General features: G+C 27.5%; 1 protein-coding gene across 4 annotated transcripts in view; it reads left to right on the top strand.

The window, feature by feature from the left end:
* Window positions 1-23,910, top strand: part of LOC136989690 (LIM domain-binding protein 2-like) — a 118,933-nt gene that overhangs the window by 42,593 nt on the left and 52,430 nt on the right. For all 4 annotated transcript variants that reach the window (XR_010882944.1, XM_067287912.1, XM_067287909.1 and 1 more), the window contains exons 2-3: window positions 4,208-4,513; window positions 23,639-23,714. Coding sequence is in view for 3 of the 4 variants with exons in the window: in XM_067287912.1 (XP_067144013.1) it covers window positions 4,395-4,513; window positions 23,639-23,714 (195 nt within the window). In the remaining variant the exon portion in view is untranslated. The remainder of the gene's footprint in view (window positions 1-4,207; window positions 4,514-23,638; window positions 23,715-23,910) is intronic.

Here is a 23,910-nt window from a genome sequence, read left to right as displayed (position 1 = left end):
AATTGCGTATTTTATTTATCAGACACAATAGAAAAATATATTTATTTGAAAATTCGCAAATAAAAAAAAATTAACTAATATTAAAAGTTCATATTTATTGTAATGGAATAATAATAATAATAATTGGGAAGATTTTATAACCAGAATTATCATTTCTAACGTTAACAGAATGTCGAATTTTTTGTGTATTTGCTGCTTAATTAGCAAGAAAAAAAATATATGTATTTTTAAATATAATATACGTTAAAAAATTATTTGAATAGCTTATTTAAATTTTTGAATAATAATTACGTGCCTCGGATGCTTATAAAATGAAAACAAAAATTGAAAAAATATTAATTATAGTATCTCATTTCTCGTGTAAAGTCATATCACTAAGCGGCTGGTGGACGAGATGAAAAGAAAATTCTGACGAATGACAGACTTAGGACTTATGGTTGAGTGTTTGGAGATTTATCCTTGGCGACATCTCTACCAGATAACTCGTCCCAGTAGACCCGTACTCCATTGCTGGCGTCACCATTTCAGACTTGAAACGGTCCATCATCCGGCGATTTGTCCCAAGACGCCACTGGTGTCGGTCATGCTGAGGAACATCCAATGATGTGTGTCTTCCGCTCTGGATAAGCTACGTGATGCCGCTAAACTCTCGAAAGACGTATATGCTCTACAACAATGCCTAAATTTAGAATGACAACCGTAAACACTTCCTTCCTTCGTGTTACTTTAAAAAAAAAAAAAAAAAAAAAAAAAGATCCTGCAAACTTCGAACTGAATTTTATATCCATTTAATTAAACATTATATATTTATAAAATAATTTCCATATTTTAAGTTTATACATGAATTAATAATTTTATTTTACTAAGATTTAAATACTGTATAAAGTCGAATACAAAACACTCATATTTTTCTTTACCATTATGCTATTTTGAGTATTAGATCCACTTCTTACATGGTTCTGATGGAAGAATTCTATTTAATTTCTAATATTTTGACTCGATTACTAAACTCATAACTTCTTTAAAAATATAGTAGAGCAGTTTAATGTAGCGAAACTCAACGTGGAAATATGTATAATGTAACACACCAACGATGCGTGACGATGAACGTCATCCACGTTTTTCCCGTTTTATTTTTTCATACATAGTCTACATCCTGTATAATATAAAGGGGAAAAAAACCAACTTCTGTCAGTTTAAACTTCATTTCGAAAGTGTATTATGGTATTTGCTGTTTCGCAGTCTTATAAATAGCTTAAATCTTATTGTGACTCACTAACAAGTTTAAGTAATTTATACGATTATAAATGTCACAAGACGAAATATAAAAATTATGAAAACCTTTTCCGGTTTTTAAGTTGCTCTTCGACGTTCGAAATAGTAAAAAAAATTGATGATGTATAGGCCAAGATCTAGTACAATTAACAAAACAGGAAATTATTAACATTTAATTGGAAAAAAATCATCTTAGTTTGTTATTTTGGTCACGAATTTAGTGTAAGCAATGGTAAAAAAGAACAGGAAAAAATGTTGGTTTTTATGATTTTTTGGTACTTTTATAATCTGTAAAATCTATGAGTTCGGTTAGGTTAGAAGTAACAAATAATAATAATTTAACTTGAGTTTATGATGTGTTTTATGGCCAAAGTACTGATTCGATAAAGGAAAAGGGGGAAGTACAGTAGTATAACATAAAAGAAAAGAAAAAAAATAGTCATTTCTCTTTAGGAGATCATAATAACTCTACCTAAGGGAACAAGAATGCAAATTAACAATGAATCAGCATTTTAATTAGTTCTCCAGTCAAAGATTTCAGGAAATTTTCTCTTGAAGTAGGAATTTGTAAGAAATATTCACATAGTTTTACAAATAAATGTGAGAAGCATTTTACACTTGAATTAATCGGAAGATTGTAAACCGTGATTACGAGTTGAAAAGTAAGAAAAAATAATTCTAAATTTTAATAATCTATCAAGAGAGTTTAATATAATTTTATGTTTTTTAGAAATCTTTCGAACTAAATTCGAGATTTAGCTATATATATATATATATATATATATATATATGTGTGTGTGTGTTTTTTTATTCATATAAAATTCGCTTTAGATTTATAAATGATCATTAAGTTTATTCTTCCACAAAATTGAAGTGATTTCTAGTGGTTTTATAAGTTACCGATGTGTTTATTTTTCAAATAAGTTTTATAACAAGATTTTTCTTCTAACATGAGCAGGATTGTGCATCAGCCATGACGGTCATCTCAGACATTCATTGTGCTATCAGCCAGTCACCTGCAATCTTTCCTCAGCCGGAAATAATCCAAATCTCATAGGTGGGGGCAACGCCCGCACTACCACGCATCCCTGACCATGCTGCACTCGAGCGATTTCTTCGACAAACACAGTGCCATCTGGTTGCCATTTCGCGAATTAAAATTTTCATTCACCCCTTCATTAAAATATGTTGATTTTACTATTTTCCTCGAAATACTTTTTTTTTTTTTTTAATGATAAGACAAATGAATTTTTTGTACACGATTTAATTATTTACGTATAAATTTTCGTATTTTTTATTTTTAAATATTAAAAAAACAAAAGTACAGTGAAGAGTCGATATAGCGCCATTCTAAATAGAGCCACCCTGATAGAGCGCCAATGAATACTTCTGAATATCCATACCGTAAGATTTTGTGAAGATCTCATCATTACAAAATTTTTTATTGTTTGAGCTATACCTCAGTTTAACGCCACACTCGATTTAGTGACGATCAATAGCGGCGTTAAATCGAAGTTTGAATGTGTATCTTGTTTAGCTACATTTCATAATAAAGGATCATCTATAAAATTTCTATTTAAAAAAGAACTGTGACGAGCATGACATTTTATATTCTAATCAGAATTACTTTGTCTACTCTGACTAATCATTGAACCACTTAGGCCTATACATAATTGATATCAAAAGATATTATTACAGAAAAATTAACATTGAAAATATTTATTTATTTTAATAAACTGAATTGATAGATAATATAATTTTTCCTGTAATGATTACTTACCATCATTTTCTTTGCCGAGATCCTTATTGAACTCATTTTCATTCATGAAGAACAAGTTAGTTCCCCAAAACAAGTTTTTTTTACAATGGAAATTATTGACAAATTCGTACAATGTTTTTTTTTTTAAAAATGCTCATCAGAAAGTAATTATCCAATAAAAAAACATTCGAATTCGATGGATTTGTAAGAAGTTTTTGCCCAGTTTACAACACACGGAATGGTAGAAACCTTTAAAAAAAAGTTCAGTAGGTTATTTAGTTGTGGAGTTGATTGTTCTTAGATGCGTTGATCATGAACATTTCTTTGAATTAAATCAAGTTAACTGACTGAAATTATTGGAAAAATATGTAAAAATGTATATATTATATTGTGGTTAATAGCTTTATAATAAGTACTGTACTGTACATAGAAGTAAAGCTGATTTTTTGTGAAGTTCTTTGTTATGAAGTAGGCATTAAAAAAAAAATTCTTTCATATTTTTTAATAAATATAATAACGTATTCGTTATATAAGATACTTTTTAATATTAATTATAAAATATCTCCATTCAAGACACGTTTCTAAAGAATAAATAAGTAGGTTACATTATCTTGATAATTGCATCTATGTGTACAATAAATTCTTCTTATGCCATCTATTGAGATAATTTAGAGTTAGAAAATTTAAATAATATAATTTATTTTAAATTATATAAACAAGAGACGAAAGAAGTTTCTTTGAAAATTTTATCATGTTATAATAAACAAGTTTACAAGAAGAGGAATCATCAATCGTTATTGGTAACACGAATTTCGTGTTTCCACTAGACAAGATCTTTTGTCAAAAACACCAAATAACTAAACTGGCATTTCCCGCTGAGAACTTAATGCTCTTCATTAATTTATGGATGTAATTAAGGAATAAAAGTTCCGCCCATATTCGGTAACTTCCTTTCAGAAGGGGGGAAGAAAACTCTTTCTTTCTCTATCTGTTTGCATATTCTGTTACCAAATGCAAGAATCGAGGGAAGTGTTTTTATCTATAGTTAAATATGATCTATAAACGCGAGTGATGGGGTATTGAAGTGCTCATTTTTTAAATATATTTCTTAGAAAGTCATGTTTGTTTTTTAGATTTTACAACTAAGATCACTTCGTTTTTTCATTCTTCTAGGAATTACACATCAATCAAAACACTAATGTGACATAATAAAGGAAACAACATTACTTTAGCCCTGGACGAACCCAGTTGGAAAGGACACCCTCACCCCTACCATTCACCGGGCTTAGGTCCCCAATCTCACCCGGGCCACGGTCCTCCGCATCACCCGTCGAACCACAGTGCACAATCGCACGGATCTATGCCTGGTCCTATGCCACATCACCCCCCTCCGGGCCCTGGAGTTATGCCACACGGTCCGGCTATGCCTAGTCATCCCATGCCTCATACCATGCCTGATGGTCGACCGTTAGATCATGGGTAAGCATTTATATTTCTTTTCGATTATTGTTCGAAGTGCCACGATTACTGTAGATTTCGACCATTCCTTTACTTGAAAAGTTGTATTAGAATAGTTAATTTTGTTATGGGGAAAATTCTGAAATGTATTGAGAAAAATCAACATTTTCCGTAAAAAGAAAAAAATACCCATTTTTAGAAAAATCGGTGAAGAAATTCAACATCAATCATCGTAAAAATCAATCTTTGTCTTATTATGCTTAATTCCAAAATCAACTTTTCTTTTTAAAAAATAAACTGAGTATCTAATGTATTATTTAATAAATTAATACTGATTATTGACTATTTTAATCGATTTTCTTCCGTAAAATTTAAAAAAAAATTAACAAATTATCCTTAAAAAGTCATAAAATCTAAAAATAAAAACATTATTTCCTCTGTTAACAGTTAACACTTAACACGAGTGTTAAATGTATTTTATTAACAGTGTGTTTTTAAGTGTTAATATAGTGTTTTTGTTAGTGTTAAGTGTTAATACAGTGTTTTTTAATGTATTAAGTGTACGAAATATTTTGTAATTATACTCACAAAATCGTGTATTTTTATACATAAATGTAATGGCTAGGAGACATCTAGAGGTTATTTATATGATTTCAATGCCTTATTACATATATATATATAGCCTTAAACATGATACAAAAATAAATAAATAACTAAAAAGAATATTTAATTAATAACAATATAAATAACCAATTCATATAAATAATGATTAGGATTCGAAGTCAAATCATTTATTAATTTCTACCTATACATATTAATTAATGTTTTCTTAAATACGATTTTAATTATAAATCCATCAAAATTAATTCTGGTTTATCTTATTCTACATTGTTATAAATGAATAATTGTGTTTATATTCCAGTCAATATCATAATATTTTATTCATAGTGATTAGAAGATGATCTACTGTTAAATATTAATGCAATTTGTCATGCATTGCGTGGTAATATCGGTTTGTTAATATTTAAAAGTGGAAAAAAGTCGTCTTTATTAATAGGTATAGTCTTTTCTTGTGTAAGAATGGAACCGATGTTCATGCGCGAAGAAAATAGTTTCGTGTTCATTACGAAATAGCAAATGATATATATGGAACATGCATTAGAAAATTATAAGATATATTTAAACTCATGTCGTGAACACGGGAGGTTTGCCAGTTAATCCTTCCCATTTGTCAATTCAAACAGAAAAATTTAGCAACGAGTTGCTTAACTTTCCCGGCAGCATTTAAAATTGCGTGTGACGCCATGTGTTACGATATTTTATTAAAAACACTTTTTACATTTTTAATTATTATAAAATGGCAAAAAGCTTAATTTCGTGGGTAGGGACGACTTTTATATATATATATATATATATATAAAAATTGTATATGCTAATAACCAGTAAAGTCAACATTAAGTCTGACTCTACTCGAGATACGACACACGATCCCCTTTATCTTCTCACTCTCTCGACCTTTAACCGTCAAAATTTAATAACATCAATCCCCCTAACACACAAACCTCCCTACAAAATTTCAGAAATTTTCGACAAAAAGCACAGGAGTTATTAAGTTTCAAAGAGGGTGAACAAAATCGTGCCCCCTACAAACACAAACGTCCATACATACAGAAAAAAACTCCCAATATTTTTTTTTCCTCGACGTTTCGGGGTCCACTGAATCCAAAAATGTAAAAACCTTGCATTTCTCGTCTTACTTTCCCTTTGATATATATATATATAACAGAGCCGGGGAAGTAAAAATGTTACTATGTTAATAAAAATAGTGTAATGTATTTTGCACTGTAAAGTTTCTTTACTGTATTGTATTACTGTGTATACCTATATACTAAAAATTAATAAATTAAAGTTTCGAAACCCTAATATGTTTTTTTAAACCCCAACCTTTCAAATTTCCGACACTTTTGCAAGAAATTTGAGATGATAAAAGGAAACAAAAAACGTCACACGACGTCATATGATATTACGTTTTGAATTTTCGAAGTTTTTCTTCCCCCCCATAATTCAAACATCGAATTTTGAAGAATTTTCGTTTCTTAACTACGACTTCGGAATGATACACATCCAATATATTTCCTTCCCTGTATATATTTAAAATAATGATATATTTTAACATTATTATATTTAAATAATACGAAGCTGTTCTAAACTGTTGTTAAGCACATCTAAGTTGTGACAATCGATAGAACTTTTTAGCTTTTACATTACATTTTTATTAAATAAAGTTTAATAAAAATTTAATTATAAAAAATTATTATTTTATTTTCTATATTTAATTTTCAATAAGTTCATTTTCTAGAAATATTTGCGCTTTAAAAGATTTTTATATTAGAAAAATGTTAGGAGCTGAGTAATCTTTCTCGTTAGACGAACGAGAGAATTTATTATTAAACTTAATTTTCTAGATATATTGACTTTTATTAAATGAAAGAGTACGTGTATGGGATTTTTCATTTTAATTTCTTAAGTAGATCAAGGAGAAGTTTATTACTTTACATAAAAATGTTGACTATCATTTCGAATATGAAGAATTTATTTATTTATTTTATTTTATTTGTTTTACAAAAATTTCACGTGTTAATTTATTAAAGTTATGGGCTATTTTGTTACATTTATTGGCTTGATCAAATATATCTGTACACTCAACAAATATGGAAACATGGAAAAATTTCACTAGAAACAAAGAATGTTTGTTTATTCGGAGTTGGTTTGTCGAGAAATAAAATTGGTTTCTTTGAATTCGATTTCAATTTATTTGATGATTATATCAATATTTTCCTTCATTGCAGGGTTTGTCATCAAAGTTATTATGTTGGTCCCTATTATATATTATGGCATCATTTAAATGCTAATTGATATGCAACATTTGCTATTATACTTTACAATTTTCTCTTTTCTGTGAATGATTCTTTAGTCGATTTTCCTCTTAGCATTTCCTTCAAAATGTCTATTGTCGCATACAAAAAAGTCGCTGAAAATTTATCTAAAATAGCGTATCTAATTTATTCTAAGCATATTTTTACATAGTTATTTAGACAAATTATACAGATAAAGATGCTAATTGAATTGACAACAGGAGATTAATTAATTGTAATTTTCTAATTAGAAATTTTTAAAAAATAATTTATAAAAATAAGAATAAGAACGAATAATTCGATGTGAGAAACTTTAAAAAATTATTTATTTTATTTAAATTTTTATAAATGAAACATTTATTAACAATTTAAATAAAATAAATATAAATGCTTCTCGTTCGTTTGCCTGTATGTACTCTGAAGTCTCGACAATTATTCTGTGATACAGATTTAAAATTTCAAATTAATTTTAGGGAACCAACCCCTAAAATTTGACGTTAAGTTTGACCAGAATTTGAGCAATCTGATTTAATTTTATACGAAATTTTTAAAAAAAATTTCGATTATTTCGAATACTATAATTTTAATAATTGATTTCTTATCGTCCGTCTGTCTGTTGTCAGTCTGTCCTTCCTTAATCTCGAGAATGGAGTTAGAAAGATGAAAGACGAGAGCAAATATGGAAGCCTTAGGGGCAGGAGGCCCTGATTAACTGTATATAAATTTCTAATGCTAACCGGAAGTCACGTTATTTCAATTCAAAAAATTTACCCTGATAGGTGTTAGATAGATGACTGGCACGACTCTATTGTAAGGAAAAGTATTTGAGGTGAAGATTATATATTTTTTAAATTTAAAAAAAAAAATTAAAAATTCCAGCCCGGAATTGTGATGATGTCACAATAAATAATTGCTCGTTTAATTTCAATTTTTATCTTCTGTATTTAAAACAATTGCTCTATAACGAGTGCTTTCAAAAAATCCAATTTGCGTATTGTTAGACCATTATATTTAATATTAAATTCAACAAAAAAATCATGTTGTTTATATTTTTACTTCTTAAAAATTCTAAAAATATTTATTTACTTTGAAAAATTTAATATTTTATTTATTTGATTTCTTAGTTGCCTTATCCATCGATAAATCTCAAGCTGACTTTGATCATTTCTGTTTGTGATCGCTATTAAGAATGCTCTCGTTTTAGATAGATAGGAATTCAATATAACATTTACGAAGGAAAATCTTTATACTATAAGAAATTTAATGTTTCCTTCAGGTTTTATGTAGCCTATTTGTTACGTTTAACAAGCAAATCACACGGATCCATTAGAATTTCATTTGAAGTGTACCCATTGAAAATGATAAATATTTAATGGATTTATATGAAGAAAGTTTCTACTAAAATGCATTTTAAAATTATTTTTACATATAATGAAGATTTTAATAGATCAATAATGAGATATTGGCCTGGCTGTGATCATTATCAAAATTGATCAAACGTCTTCACTCGACTCTTCCCTAGTAATTTGATACGAGATAATATCTCACCGTCTGCTTGTGAAATATTCAACCTTTTGAAAGGGAGTGAAGCATGCCGAACAAAAGGAAGCAATTCTCTTTTTCATGGCAATTACATCTGAAAATTTGGCTCTAATCTTGCTTAATCTTGCCTAATAATTAATTAATTAATACTAATTGACGTAAATTTAATCGTCTGTCATTTCACTTTCATTCATAATGATTATAAAGGATTTTTGTGTTAGGAAAAAAGAATATTTTGAAATATGTGCCATTAGGTTCATTGATTTGGTTTAAAATTCAAATATAAAACATGGGAAGACGTGCAGACTTTTTAAATGGGTAAATCATTGTATTTATTAACGCTAAATTAAAATTTAAAAAATTATTTTACTTGAAGTATATTGTAAATAATTCGAATTTTTCGTATAATATAACTTATTTGTAATAGTGCGTGTAATATTAAATGCTGTACTATGATATTTAACAATTAATTTTACAAAATGAAGTACTAAAAGAATAGATTTAGGTTTAATTTCTACACGCTTTTAATAGTTTATCAATGTTGAAAAATATATATTATTTGGGATAATATAAATATATATTCGTGATAATCCCACATTTTTTTATTTAAACATATCCATTATATAATTAAATTTATAAAATAATATAAAATTAAACACCGTGAAAATGTAATTTTTCAATACAGTTAAGACGTAGCTAAGATTGTTCTTCTGGGGGTGATTTGGGAGGATGATGTAAGTACAATCAAAATGAAGACAAATTAAGCGTACCATAAAGTACCATTTATTTATAAAAAAGTCTTTATTTATTTATAAATTTTATTCCTAAATCTTCTGGAGATCCAGCACCCATATCACTACCACAAGTAGCCATACTTTTTTTTTTTTTTTGTAACTCTTTCCACCCTGTGGGCACTAAGAGGGCCTCTTATAGCAAGCCCATTATGGGTTCGGTCAGGCCCACAATGGGGCGGCCGGGTGGTGAGGGACGGACATATCCGGATGCACCACCCCCCGAAAAATTCCTGGGGATTTTTCGACCCGTCCGGATTCGATCCCGGGTCCCCCAGGGCGGCAGGCTGCTAACCTTGACCGCTCGGCCATCCGGCCTAAGTAGCCGTACTTATGAGTATTTTAATTAAAATTATAAAATTATTTATAAAAATTTAGAGTGACATCAGGGTATCGTTATTTATAAATATGGTTAGAGCGTTAAATTTAATTATCGTTCAATATAAAGTTATATACGGGTGACATTTTAATACCCGAAATGTTTCATTTGCTGGCAACATAGTAAAGTTACAGACGTGATTGCTATTTTTAAACTTGGGAATAACACCCAAACTGAGAATTTATCAACGAAACTCATAAAATTTCAAATTAATACCAACCATGACAAAATTTGAGGAACATATTGAAGTTCAATGATTTACTTGGTATTAAATTGCATTCCCTGAAAGCAATCCGAACTCCAACTTATTAAACACAATATTGGTTTCAGCTTTCCAAGCTTGGAAAATAACAATCTACTGTATCCTATTTGTACCTATAGAACGGTATACGAGAAACTAAGAGAGTGAACGACATGTCAGCACCGTTGAAGTATAAACGAAGGAAATTGCGAGGCCGTGTAGTCAACTGAAGTGCCATTAAACGTTATCCAGTTCCGGAAAGTAACGACCAGATTTAGTGACGTAGCTTTGTTGTACTCCTGGGACAACCATCCTATGGCGCCCCTATCTTTTGGAAGACGTTTCCGTTTGTGAAGGAAGATATAAGAGATCGCTCAGCTAGAAAATACGGTTTATATCGTAGCCGACCCGTCCATCACCTATACCAAAGCAATCTACTTTTTTCCCTCCTCTTCGATTTCAGAGGAATGGCTAAAATTTGTTGTTGGAATTGAATTATATTCGAATATATCAGCTTTGTCATTCGATAAATCCTGTTTTTTTCGAAATGGTTCCTGGCTCTACGGCATCCTGTGTCACGCTATTAAGGAATTGTATATAAGCTAAACACATATAAAATTAGATATTATTGTATCAACGGAAGACATTTTTCCATTTATGTGATGATTGTCGTCTCTCCTTTTGATCTCACTGCATGAAAATTAAAGATTTATTCTTCCTCTATCGAACAATCTAAATGTTTATTTTTATAAATTGATAATAAATATGAAACATTTCAATTATTAAATGTATTAAAATAATAATAAATAGCCATTAAATGAATTTAAAAGCATCGTAATTAAAAAATGTAGTGTGGTAAGTTATTTATTTATTTAATATAAAGCAGTTGTTTCAGTATTTATTGTTATAGCGGCAAACAATTATTTAAAATATCGAAAAATTAAACTCTCTGCTTATATTTTTCCATTGTTTTTATCAATAGAATTAAGTTAAAAGTTAAAGAAAATTTTAAATAAATCATAATTTTCGCTGATTAATTTGAATCTCCGAATTAAAGGAATTCCCGATTGTCCAATAAAGTTGAGTTGAATATATTTATATATTTGCATACAGAAATTATCGGATGATCGTATTATTTATGCATTCATTAAAGGGTCTTAAAATTGCACTGTGATAAGTTATTAAAGCTAAGGATAATTCTAAGTTTCCAGTTACAAAATTTAGAGAAAACGTCGATACTGTAAAGAAAAATTGGATTTCTCTTACTTTAAATATTTAATAATTTTGGAAATTTCTATTTTAATTTTCGTTTTTAATATTATTTATTTATTTATTTATTTAAATTAAATTAAATTGAATCTAATATTATTATTGCTAGATCTAAATTAAAATGATTTAATTTGAAACAAATAAATATTTCAATTAATTTTAAAGATAAATAATTACAGAAAAGAATTTTCTATAACGTCTTTCTATACAAATACTTTATTAATAAGCTAAATATTTAATTAATAGAATTAATTCTTTTCCTCTTCCATTCATTTGAAATGTCTTAAGATAATCACAAAAAAATTCATGAATTTCTGTATAGTCTCTGCCTTATCTATTTTATCTTATAATGATAAATCAATTTATTTATAATACATTTTTCAAAAATAAAAATATAATTTTTTACGAAAGATTTTGTTTTCTTATTGCTTCTTAGTTTTACTTTCTCGGCTATTAGTCTATATATAACAAAGGCAATCGGTCAAAAAATGACCCCCCAAGAATGGACCATTTTTGCACTCAAATTGTAAATGATAATAACGAGTAAAATCGTCATTAAGTCCGACCCTACTCGAGATATGACATACGATCCCCTTTATCTCCCCACCCTCTCGACCTTTAACCACCAAAATTTTATAACATCAATCCCCCTAATACATAAACCTTTCTGTAAAATTTCAGAAATTTTCGACAAAAGGCACAAGAGTTATTAAGTTTCAAAGAGGATGAACAAACACGACAGTCCATACATACAGGTAAAAAAAAACCCGATATTTTTTTAAGGTTTATCTCATTTAAATTTTATACCTGGATAAGAGATAAGCGCATTCTTACAACAATAAATGATAATTGTTATTAAACATTTTAGGTAAATTAAGTATGAGGGCCTAGATTAATTTTTCTGTGTCGTATCTTCAAACAATATATTCTTAACAGATTATTTAATAAGCATTATCCGTCTTCAGTAAGTTATTGTATTAAGAATTATTCAAATATATTATTAATATACAACTATAAAAACTTGCCAATTTATCTCAAAGCATTATAAATCACCGAAAAAAGTCTATATATTTCAGTTTTAAATTATTAAAATCCTAATTTTTTCCTGAATTTTTACGCATATCTACTATAAATAGTCGAATGATCTTATTAAGGTAGTATATTTGCATATATTTTGAGTAGTTTTATACTATAAAAAAAAGAATTTACAATGCTTAAGCCTTTGTATATATTTTGAAAACTTTTCAACAAGTCTTTAAAAAAGTATTACCACTGATTATTTATAGCATATTTTATGAAATTTTTATGAATCTTTACCATGCTATTTTTTTAAAATAATGAATAATTAATCATCTACTGTAAGCCATTAAATGTTTTTTTTTTTTAGTACATATATTCATAGATTATAGAACTTTCTTAATACAAAAGTAAGCTTTACGGATTACAAAGGAAGAAAAATTGCTGTGTTGATGAACACAACAAAAGGAGAAGGAAAAAAATAGAATTTTATTTAAGACGAAAAGAAAAGTGCATTTTTAGAAAATCAAGTGTTTTTAACAAGATAAAAAAAGAAGAATAGAATAAATGATGGTGAGAGAATATATATTAAGGCATATCGATAGTAGTCTTATCATTGAAAGATCGCAATTATAAGAATTCATTAAAACAAGTTGTTATTTTAATAGTTTTTTTCCCTATGAAAAAATAAAGTGTTGCTGTTAACACTTGACTTTGCTAGAAACATTTTTTTTTTAAATTTTCTTATTTAAAATGCTTTCAAAACTAAACTGAAACCAGAAAAAAATAGCTTAGTTTTTAGACTATAGCAGCAAATAAGTGTAATAGAACACTTACTTATTTCACAAATACATCACAAGTTTTACATTAAAATTGTTCCTGTATCCTGTAAAAATAGTTAATAAAGTTATGATAAAATATCCAATCTAAACTTGGAAAAAAGTTATTTTCTTAACGGATCATCGGGTCATACTAGTCAAGTAAAGTCATCTTTTGCTAGTTTATTAGTGTAATTAGTATGTGTGTGGCTAATTAAAAATTTAGAAATATGTTTAAACATGAATCCATCTGAAGTATTTGCTTAATTTTTATGGATTTTGATAACGAAGTAAATAAATTAACTTTATCATACATTACATGCTTCCTTAATTAGCATATGGTTTTTACAGCTAAATGTCTTATAAATTAAGTAATAACCGTATGAAAAAAAATAATTCTTTAATACTACATAGACCATCATCATATTATATAACATTATATTTTTCATTTTAAAATTAATCTACGTATTGGAATTATTCTACTGATTATTATAATTTTATAAGGAAATTTTTGTAAGATTTAACTGTAGAACTTTTATTTTCTTTATGTAATTATTCAGTAAATATGAAATTGTTTTATAATATGTTAATTTAGAAATTTAACGTTTTTTAATTATTGTAAATATGTTTAATATTTATTTATTTATAACTCTTTTCGTGCTATATGTACTAGAAGAGCGTTTTTTTTCATGTTCATGGGTTCTGTTAGATTCTTTGAGCGGTAACGAGTCAACCACATAAAAGTTTGTGTTCCGAAATGAATTCGAATTCGATTTCTCACAGCAATAGTCACAAAATGTGTTTTAGTAATTATACTGTACACAGTGGCCAAACTACGTTTCGTGAACCACATTGCTGTTCTATAATACACCCTTATTGTGGCTCCTGTATAACGGACATCTACCGATAATATATATATATATATATATATATAATACGTAGAATATGGCTCTTAGAGTGACAAGGTTTGGCCACCCCTGAAATAGACTAATAGAAGCAAAGGTTAAAGAATATGTTGCCATATATCAAATCTTATGACTGCAATCAGATTGATAGATGTCAATAGTATTACATTATTAATAACATATTTACAATTCTCATTAAAATTTTAAAATTTATCTATCTACATATATAGGAGTAAGCGTCGAAAAATGTCACACATAGCCAATCAAAATCATTTTCATATAAAGCACGTGATCTATATCCTGCTAATCATACAAGTCTTCGCACTCCATCAAACTGGAAGTGCCACCATTATTTTTCTCTCGCTTCCAAGATTTAATCGAAAATTTAAAGTAATTACATTACATTTTGAGTTAAAAGTTCGTCGTAAGCTTGATATATTTTGACAGTAGGGATATGTTTATTAATAGAGATGGGCGAATACTCAAATACTACTGTAGAAGATATTCAAGATTTGAAAACTGGAATATTTCGTTGATAAAAAAATAAATTCGAATACTACAAATGTCTCTAATAGCGTGTTATTTGTTAATTTGTATTATTTGCTAATCTAATTAAGTATTTTCCCAATTACTTTCGTGTTTATAGTTGTTTGAAATGAAAACAGAGTTGCCAGATTTTCCGGTATCTTCAAGTATCTGGCAACTCTACATTTGAAAATGATTTCTATTCCAGACGATAATAATGGGGCGGCATATCCGGTTATTATAGTGCGGTTTTATTTTAAAATCTTTACACTCCATCATATTTTTTTTATCCCAAGTATCGATCTCGCGCATACCAATCAACGCAATTAACTTTAAATTATTCTTTGTTTTATGAACATAGTATGACTGTTCATAAATTATGTAACGCAGATATGGGTGGATGAGTAATTGCAAGTAATCGTTACAATGAATTAGAAGGGGATGGGAATCTACAAAAACATTACGTAATACTAGGATCAAACCTCGGGTAACAGAATGATTCACTTTTGTTTAGGAAGAGTTGTATAGCGAACCATACTGTTTATGCCACTGCTGTGTGCGCAATTAATAAAATAATGTAACATTCAATATGTTTTGTATATTATTTCTTAGGGCAATTAAGAGGTTTAATCAAAGATATACCTTACATAATTTTGGGTGTTGGTATGTTCAAAGTGTTATGGAGCGTTATTAGAGGATGGTATAGTACTTGAAAAGTATAAACATAGCGTTACATAATTCTTGTAACGAAAACAAATACAAGCCATATTGAAACATAAAATAAATTTAATATACATTATATGTACTGTATATATTAACGGCATGATTACGCCGTGCGCCTGTTAGTAACGTTTAATTCATTTTTTTTTTGGTTTAAACTGGCTGACGATTTTTATACATAAAAAACATGTAGAAAAGACTAAAATGCCTTCATTTCTTGTCATATCCAATCACCAGGAACAACAGTCTTCCATTACAAAGACGACCTTTTATTACAGGCTACGTCTCTGGAAAAATATGCAAAACAGTTTAAAAAGTTCACCGGTGACAAGCCGATACTTGAAAATACATAGTTTCTTTTTTAAAAAAAAGTCAGCAACGACTTGCTTAACTTTCCCGGCAACATTTAGTGGCGTCATCTGTTATCATATTTTATTATTATAAACGTTTTAAATTTTTAACTATTAAATAAAATGGCAAAAAGCTTAATTTTAAGGGTAGGGGTGAATTTTATAAAAAAATTTTAAATGCTGATAACGAGTAAAATCGTCATTAAGTCCGACCTCGACCTTTAATCACCAAAACTTAATAGCATCAATTCCCCTGATAAACAAACCTCCCTGCAAAATTTCACAAAATGCACAGCTTAAGTTGTTAAACTTCAAAGAGGGTGAACGAAATCGTGTCCCCCACACTAAACTACTAAAATTTATTATTATAGGAAGCGAGCTCAAAAATTTTTATGGCAGTACAGTATACAGTACAGAAATGTACAGCTATAGTCGTTAGTAATTTACTGACTACATGAATATACCGCACAGTATCTCAGACTTCCGGATATTAAAAACACTATAGAAAAATTATGATTAACGAGTAATTATAATTTGAAATTTGAAATTACTGTACAAAGAAATTTGTACAGTAATTTCATAACTTAAGATAACTTTTTCAAAGAAATTTGTCCGAGTTAGCGGGGGTTTACTGTATGTTATCTAAATTAATGCGTGAAAAATATTTCATTCACTAATTTAGATAAGATTGTAAAATTTAGTCATTTTAAATGATCAAATCAATTTTATTTTGAAAAATATACTCAAAAGTTTTCAATAATTGGATTACATTGATTCGTTTTTTTTTATTTTGTAAGGCACCAGCACATTGTGGGCTTTGTCAGCATCAGTTTTGCTCATAAAAGATAGTGCTAATCCCCAATAAGATCGACCAGAATGGATTAAGGATGAGATCCTGTCCTAATCCATGTATCCGTAAAAAGTTATAGTTGTGATTCATAGTAATTCAGATTCGGTTCGAAACTGAAGAATAAAGATTGTTGCGACATAAAATTCTTCTATTTGCATGAAAATAAAATCTTATGACTTTTCAAAAATGATTAAGCCAAAGATTTTTGCCTTCACCTTAACTGTTTGTGATATTAAGTTTATCGTATTAATTGGAATGTCGTATAATGAAATTGATCTTTCTTTTTCTTTCATTGGAAATGGAAATCGCGACCAAAGAAATTTAACATACATATTAATATATAAACTATTATAAACCAAATAAAACTACTGTTTTATAAAATTATACCTAACTGGACAGCAAAATTTATTACGATAAATTTAATTTTTGAAGATTAAAAAATATGTGAAATACTTCTTTGTTTCAAGATGTGGTTAACAATTGAAGCTCGGAATGAATTACTATACCGTTCTTTCTTGATCATTCATCTGTAAATACTTATTGATGAAATCATTAAAATTAATTGTTTAATGAAGACTGTTATAAGTATTATTAAGTACGAGGTAATATTCGGATCTGACGAATGACTGCTTAATAAGAAAGATTTTTCTGCCCTCAAGGAATCCAATTACAAAAGGAATTCGAACTTCTCTCGTAATTTTTTTAGTTCGGCTTAGCTTCATCATTCATTCGGCTAACCCATAGTAGATAGGTCCTATTTTTAGCAGTAAAAATTTGAGGTGGCAGTATAATTCATTTAATCTTGTAGCTTACCTTGCGTAACATATGTAGATCAAATAATACTGTTTCCTAAAACCAAAATCTCAAAGATTTGTCACATTCGTAGGAAATGTCAAATTCTATAATATTCTTTTCTACTTTAATATCAGATGATTAAGCGTAGAAAAATATTTTCAGTATTATTTTTCATTTAGAAAATTTTTTTTTTGCATTATTAAAATCAGAATCTCAGATTAAAATTTCATATATTTTCAAACATTTCTTGTAGATTTGATATCCCATTTAAATGAATGTACAATACTAAAATACTTCCAAGATATTAAGAAAATTAAATTTTTTCTAATAAAAATAATACAGAAATTCTCCATTATGTCATATATTTAATTAACATAAAAACTAGCTGCGTATGCCGGGCGTTGCTCGGGCTTTTCAGGGGGTGAGGAGGATTGGTGAGGTTGAGTTTGAAGAGGGTGATAAAAACAATAGTTTTAATGAGGTATTTACAATAATGAAATTGCAAAACACACACAAAAAAAAAATTGCTCGGGCTAAAGTTAAAGGAGTGAAATCTCTCACATGTTTGTCCCATATACGTAATATTGTACTGTACTGTACAGTACTTGTGTCACTTTGTCTGGCCTGAACCATTGCACCTTTTTCAAATCTTTCTTTAGTGATATCATCTATAGGATAAGGCACTTCGTGGATTCTCTAAAATAGATTTTTATTATAAAATTTATATAGAACAGTCGTATACGCTTATTAATTCTAAATATTCAATTTTCTTTCATTGCTGCAATATCCTATACCATGTTTTGATTTAAATAAACCACAGACGATTTGTATTAGATTTAAGCCCTAAATTTTCTCGTAGCCATTTTATATATTTTATATTAATTTAAGAATACATCATGCACAGTCAAAACATGTTTTAAAGTCTCATTTTGGTAGTGTAAAAGTAGTAAAAGTTGATAACAGTATTCGTATTATCGGAAGTTATTCCTCTCGTATGCCTGTCAAATCAATTTCTAAATTAAAATTGGACCTATTGTGAATTTTATTCGTTTGAAAAATATAATTTTTGTATGTGACATTTTGATACAAATGCTAATATTTAATTGGTAATTGCATAAGTTGTTGAGTAGAAATAATTTTTGTAGATTCTTTCAGGTCATATATATGTAATATTTATTGATATTTACTGAATATGTAATAAAAATTTTATTTTTAAATCGACTTAAAATTTTTTAAGATCGGGTCTTGTAGGATTTATTTCGATTAAATAAGTAAACTAAAATAATTGCCCATTGAAAAACTAAAAAGTGTATAGTTTATGTATTTACCTAACAATTTCAATTGATAATTTTCAATAAAATCTATTAAAAATTATTATACTATTTTTAATGAAATGTTGCTGTTTAATTTTAAAATAAATAAAGAAAATTTACATTTATTCTTCACATTTCTTATAATCAGAATAATGAAGATATACTGTACATTTACGATCATTACATAAGATTACAGTAAACTCTCGATTTAACAGACCCCGATTTAACGGGCTTCGGGTCTAACGGACAAAAATTTGTCTTGTAAGAAAAATATAAAACATTTTTTGTTCACGAATAAAGAGTGCTAAAACGTTAGAACAATGAGCCAATGAGTATAAATGACGAAATGTAGCCTACATTGAAATACAGTAGAGCATCGATTATCCGACTTATCGGTTAACCGACCGCGTTCTAGTCGGCAAATTCAAATATCCGCTAGTGATGTGGCGCTACAATATTTAGTTATGTCTTGGCTACTTTAATATTATTTTTGTTAAATTTTTGCATGTTTTAGCTGGCAGCACTGGCTCTACCATGAAAGGGAAGCTAGTATTTAAACCAGGCCTAATACACTATACTAATAATGTATTTTTTCATACTTTTTGGTTATCCGACTTTTCAGTTATCCGACCAACCCCAGTCCCCAATTAAGTCGGATAATCGATGCTCTACTGTATTATTTTATTCATAGCCTTGATGTAGACTGTCATAACAAATTTTTAACATATCTTACATATTTTAAGTTCGTTATAATATATGTTTTTAAAATGAATTTAACGAATTTTCATCAATAAAGGACACACCTTTCTCCCAATTTATCCGTTAAATCCAGGGTTTACTGTATTTATAAGTTGTATTTTTATTGCAACTTCCACAAATATGTATTATTTTTAACATTCTTCATAATTTCAAATATTTAGTGTAGCTTTATATATATATATTTTTTCCTGTTAGTGTTCGTCCATAAATGATGTAACGCTTTTTTACACTTTTCGACTTTCATCACAATCCACGTATCCCACCCACTCCCAAAATTACGAAACGATATTCTGAATCAACCCCTTAATTATACTAAAGAATAATACACAGCATGGAGTACTGAACATTACATTATTTTATTAATTACATATAACGTACAAAATAGTGACATGAAAGGTACGGTCAAACCTCATTATTACGTTATCGGTTTATGCGAAGTTTTCGTTAATGCGAGGTAGATTTGCCACCCCGTGGACGAGAGAGGATAGACATTTCAATATTAACGAGTGTCCTTAATACAAAGTGCCAGTTTTTAAGTCCCTTTGATTTTGTATTAATGAAGTTTGACTGTGTAGACCTGTATACATTAACAATGAGATAATGAAATTTTTATTTTCCTATTTTATATAAGAAGTTATAATAAATTTAAGATTGATCTTTTATTAACTAATAATCAGTCTTTTAATCTTTAAATTGTCGAGATAAAAGTCTTTAAAATTAAATCATAACTTGGTTAGATATACGAACTTATGTAAAGTTGTAAGTTATTTTTGTCCGTTTTTTTAAAAATGGTATTTAGAATAATGTATATTAACTGAAATTTTCAAATATATAATGAAAAACAGTTGATGGAGAATTAATCACTGTTGTTTAAGAAAATACATGCATTACACTTGTTAACAGTAATAAAGAATTGCAAGTGATCGATAATTTGTACGTTCCTTGTTTTCTTTTGTAATTACTGCTGCCATCTACAATGGATAAAGAAAATAACCAAGTAAACAGTTGTTTTATTTGTAATACTTTCACAATGTATTCTTTATAGCTAAATATTTAAAATTTTCTCAATACCTCGCTTTACATAGCTTCGATAATATACTTCTAGTTATAATGATTCGATATAAAGTAGGAGTTAAACTGTAATAGTGATAACAATTTTTGTTTATTATGTTATAAGTAAAAAAATATATATATATAAAAAATCTACTGCGTTTTCCTTAAGACATTTTTATTAAATTAATTTTTTCTGCATTCTATCCGCTTAGAAAAAATAGTGTGTAAGATGCATCATTGCCTGCTGTATTGAAATATGTATTACGTTTTTCCTCTCACATTTTTATCTCATACAAAATGGATTTTGGCTTCATGATTTGAATTCGGAATGACACCATTTGATATTACATTATATCCCAAAAAAATAAATAAAATAAAGTAAAAAATAGAGTTAGAGATGATCGGCATTTGCATTTCGTTAAAGAAGAATTAAGTTATCCTAATAAACAAATATCTACTTTAAAAGTTACTTATTTATTTAATTTTTTTGAAAATATTATAGGGTTGTCACTATAAATTTTAAAGCATAAAATCGAAATAAATTTTCTATTATTTAAGTGTTTAGACTTTTTCATTTATTTGTTAATTAATGTTGTTATTCTTTAAAATTATAAATAGATATTGGTGAAATTTCCGAACCGTAGTTATGAAATTTGTTTATAATAATTACAATTAATTATTTTATTTTTATTTCTAATTTAACGTGACAAATTTTAATTGAATATATATATTTTTTAAATCTTATTTAAAATCTTATTAATTTAATTAATGAACTTATATTTCTTCTGAAAGCATGCATTAAAAATTATTTTTAGGTTTTTAAAGCGACAAAAATAATATTTTAAACTTCTCTTAAATAAGTAATTATTTTGAATTTATTTCATTGTTTTTAAAACTGTAATTTTTCTAAACAGTTAAGTGTCTTTTTAAAAAGAAAAATTACGCAATTTTCTCCGATTTATATTAGAAAAAATTGTGATTTTTATATATTATCTTCAGTTTTATTTATTAAATTATTTTTATTTTCAAGTATAAATATATATTTTATCCTCGCTTATGAATTATTTCATAGGAATTTAATAAAATAACATTATTATTTTATATTATAAAATTTAACTTTCGGAAATTAAGAAATAATAGTATATTGCATACAGACATTCTTATTTATTAAATTAAAAAAAAAAGATTATATTAAAATTATGTCTGTAAATAAATATTTTATTTAAGTTTTTATTACAAATTTTCAATGTTTAAAATATTTATTCTTCTTAATTTTTGCAAAAATAAAATAATTTCTATATAAAATCAGTACAAGAACAGGTGTTGTTTCGTCGTAAGCGCTAATAATTAATTTATATTTTTTAATATATATTACGTATTATGTACGATCTTATCTTTATTATGCATTAAAAAAGAAAATTAGATTAAATATTTAATCAGAACATTTGACAAGTAAAGTAAAGTTTAAAATTTGTATAATGTAAGCATAAAAAACATGTATATAGACATGGGCGTTAGCGGAAACGTTGGAGACGAATAATTACGTCAATAAATTCTGTTTAATTATTTAATTTTTGAGATTTTTTAAGACATATAAAGCGACCCATAGTCGAGGATATAAGGTTACATATTACGATTATAATTTGGGGAATTTTTTAGTCCATTCCGGGGGGAGTAAGTGTCTAATTTTTCCCCTCTGCGGACGCTCATATAAAGTACATCTTAAACTATCCATTTGGCTTGGCTTCTATTATATAATTTAATTCTAATTTTAACTTTTTAAACTGTTGTTAGATTCGTAGATTTTGTTTCGGGGTATTCATTAATATTATTTATAAAATTGTTTCTTAGTAGTATATACAGTAATAGAATAAAATATTTCTAGTAATGAACAAATTAGAATTTTCATATTGATAATTATTTAAATTTTAAATTATTTATACGTAAATTTGAATTTTACATTGAATATAAATACAAAATTTATTCATTACAAATCGAATTTTATTGGTCATAAAAAAAATTTTTACTTCTTAATATAGAGCAATATAAAACTTGTTTACCTTTAAATTATTAATATATATTAATTAGATTAATAATATAATTTTAATTTAATAGATTTACAAACTTGTTTTGAAATATTTTTTGAATGCGGGATTGCTGTTTGGTATCATATGTGGCGCTGCAAACGCTTATCGTAAGCTAGCCAAGCCAGAATGTCTTCTATACTGTAGTATTGTATTCATTCGTCTGTTTAAATGATTCACTGACATTAACAAGTTTATATCACAAAAGCATCAAACTTTATTATGAGTATTTTTGCTTTAATTTTTTTTTGTAAATATACTCTTATAATAAGAGTGTGAACTTTTTAAAAATATAATTTGCTAAGCCTAATTTATTGAGTGGAAGAGCGTGCTTAACATTTGAGAACAATTTGTACTTCAGTTTTGACACTATCAACTATTAAACAACAATTGGTTTGTTGTGTCATCGATCACGTGATAAAATCACTTTACAAAAGTCACGCGTAACTCTTGAAATTTACAGATTTTATTGTTTATGGAACAGAACTGTATTAGTGTATTTTTTTTTAAGTGTTTTTTCCGCAAGTTTTATCGAGGAACACGTGAAAAATTCGTAAAATAAAAATTAATAATAATAAAAAAGACATTTATAATAATAAAAAGAACTCTCCTGTATCAGAATTTAGATATGCAAACACAAGAATTGTGGTGTTAAGTTGTGTGTGTGTGTATGAATTGATATCCAGTCTTCATCATTGTTGTTTCTTTTGCGATTTTGATTAATTTTAAGCTAACTGATGAAGCCAATGTTTAATCAAAATATGCTTGGTGGTCCACCTGCTGATCCATTTTATTCATCACCATTTTCCTCATATTTTAGGAGGCACACTCCATATTTTGGACAACCAGACTATAGGATATATGAAATGAATAAAAGATTGCAGCAAAGAACAGAGGTAAGTAAAATATTAAATATAAAAATAAATATTAGATTTTTATAAAATAATTGTTTGAATATTTAAAATAAAATCTATATGTAAGTGGAGAAATTTTTTAAAGGGGAAAAAAGTGAATAAAATGGTTTATGAAAAATTTTTATCTGGCATGTTATATTAAATAAGCAATTTATACTTCTAAAATGGAAAATGAATT

Source organism: Centruroides vittatus, unplaced genomic scaffold, assembly GCF_030686945.1.
Source record: "Centruroides vittatus isolate TY-2023 unplaced genomic scaffold, ASM3068694v2 scaffold_752, whole genome shotgun sequence".
Classification (NCBI taxonomy): Eukaryota; Metazoa; Arthropoda; class Arachnida; order Scorpiones; family Buthidae; genus Centruroides; species Centruroides vittatus.
Note: the sequence above shows the minus strand (reverse complement) of the source record. Positions and strands in the feature narration are given on the sequence as shown.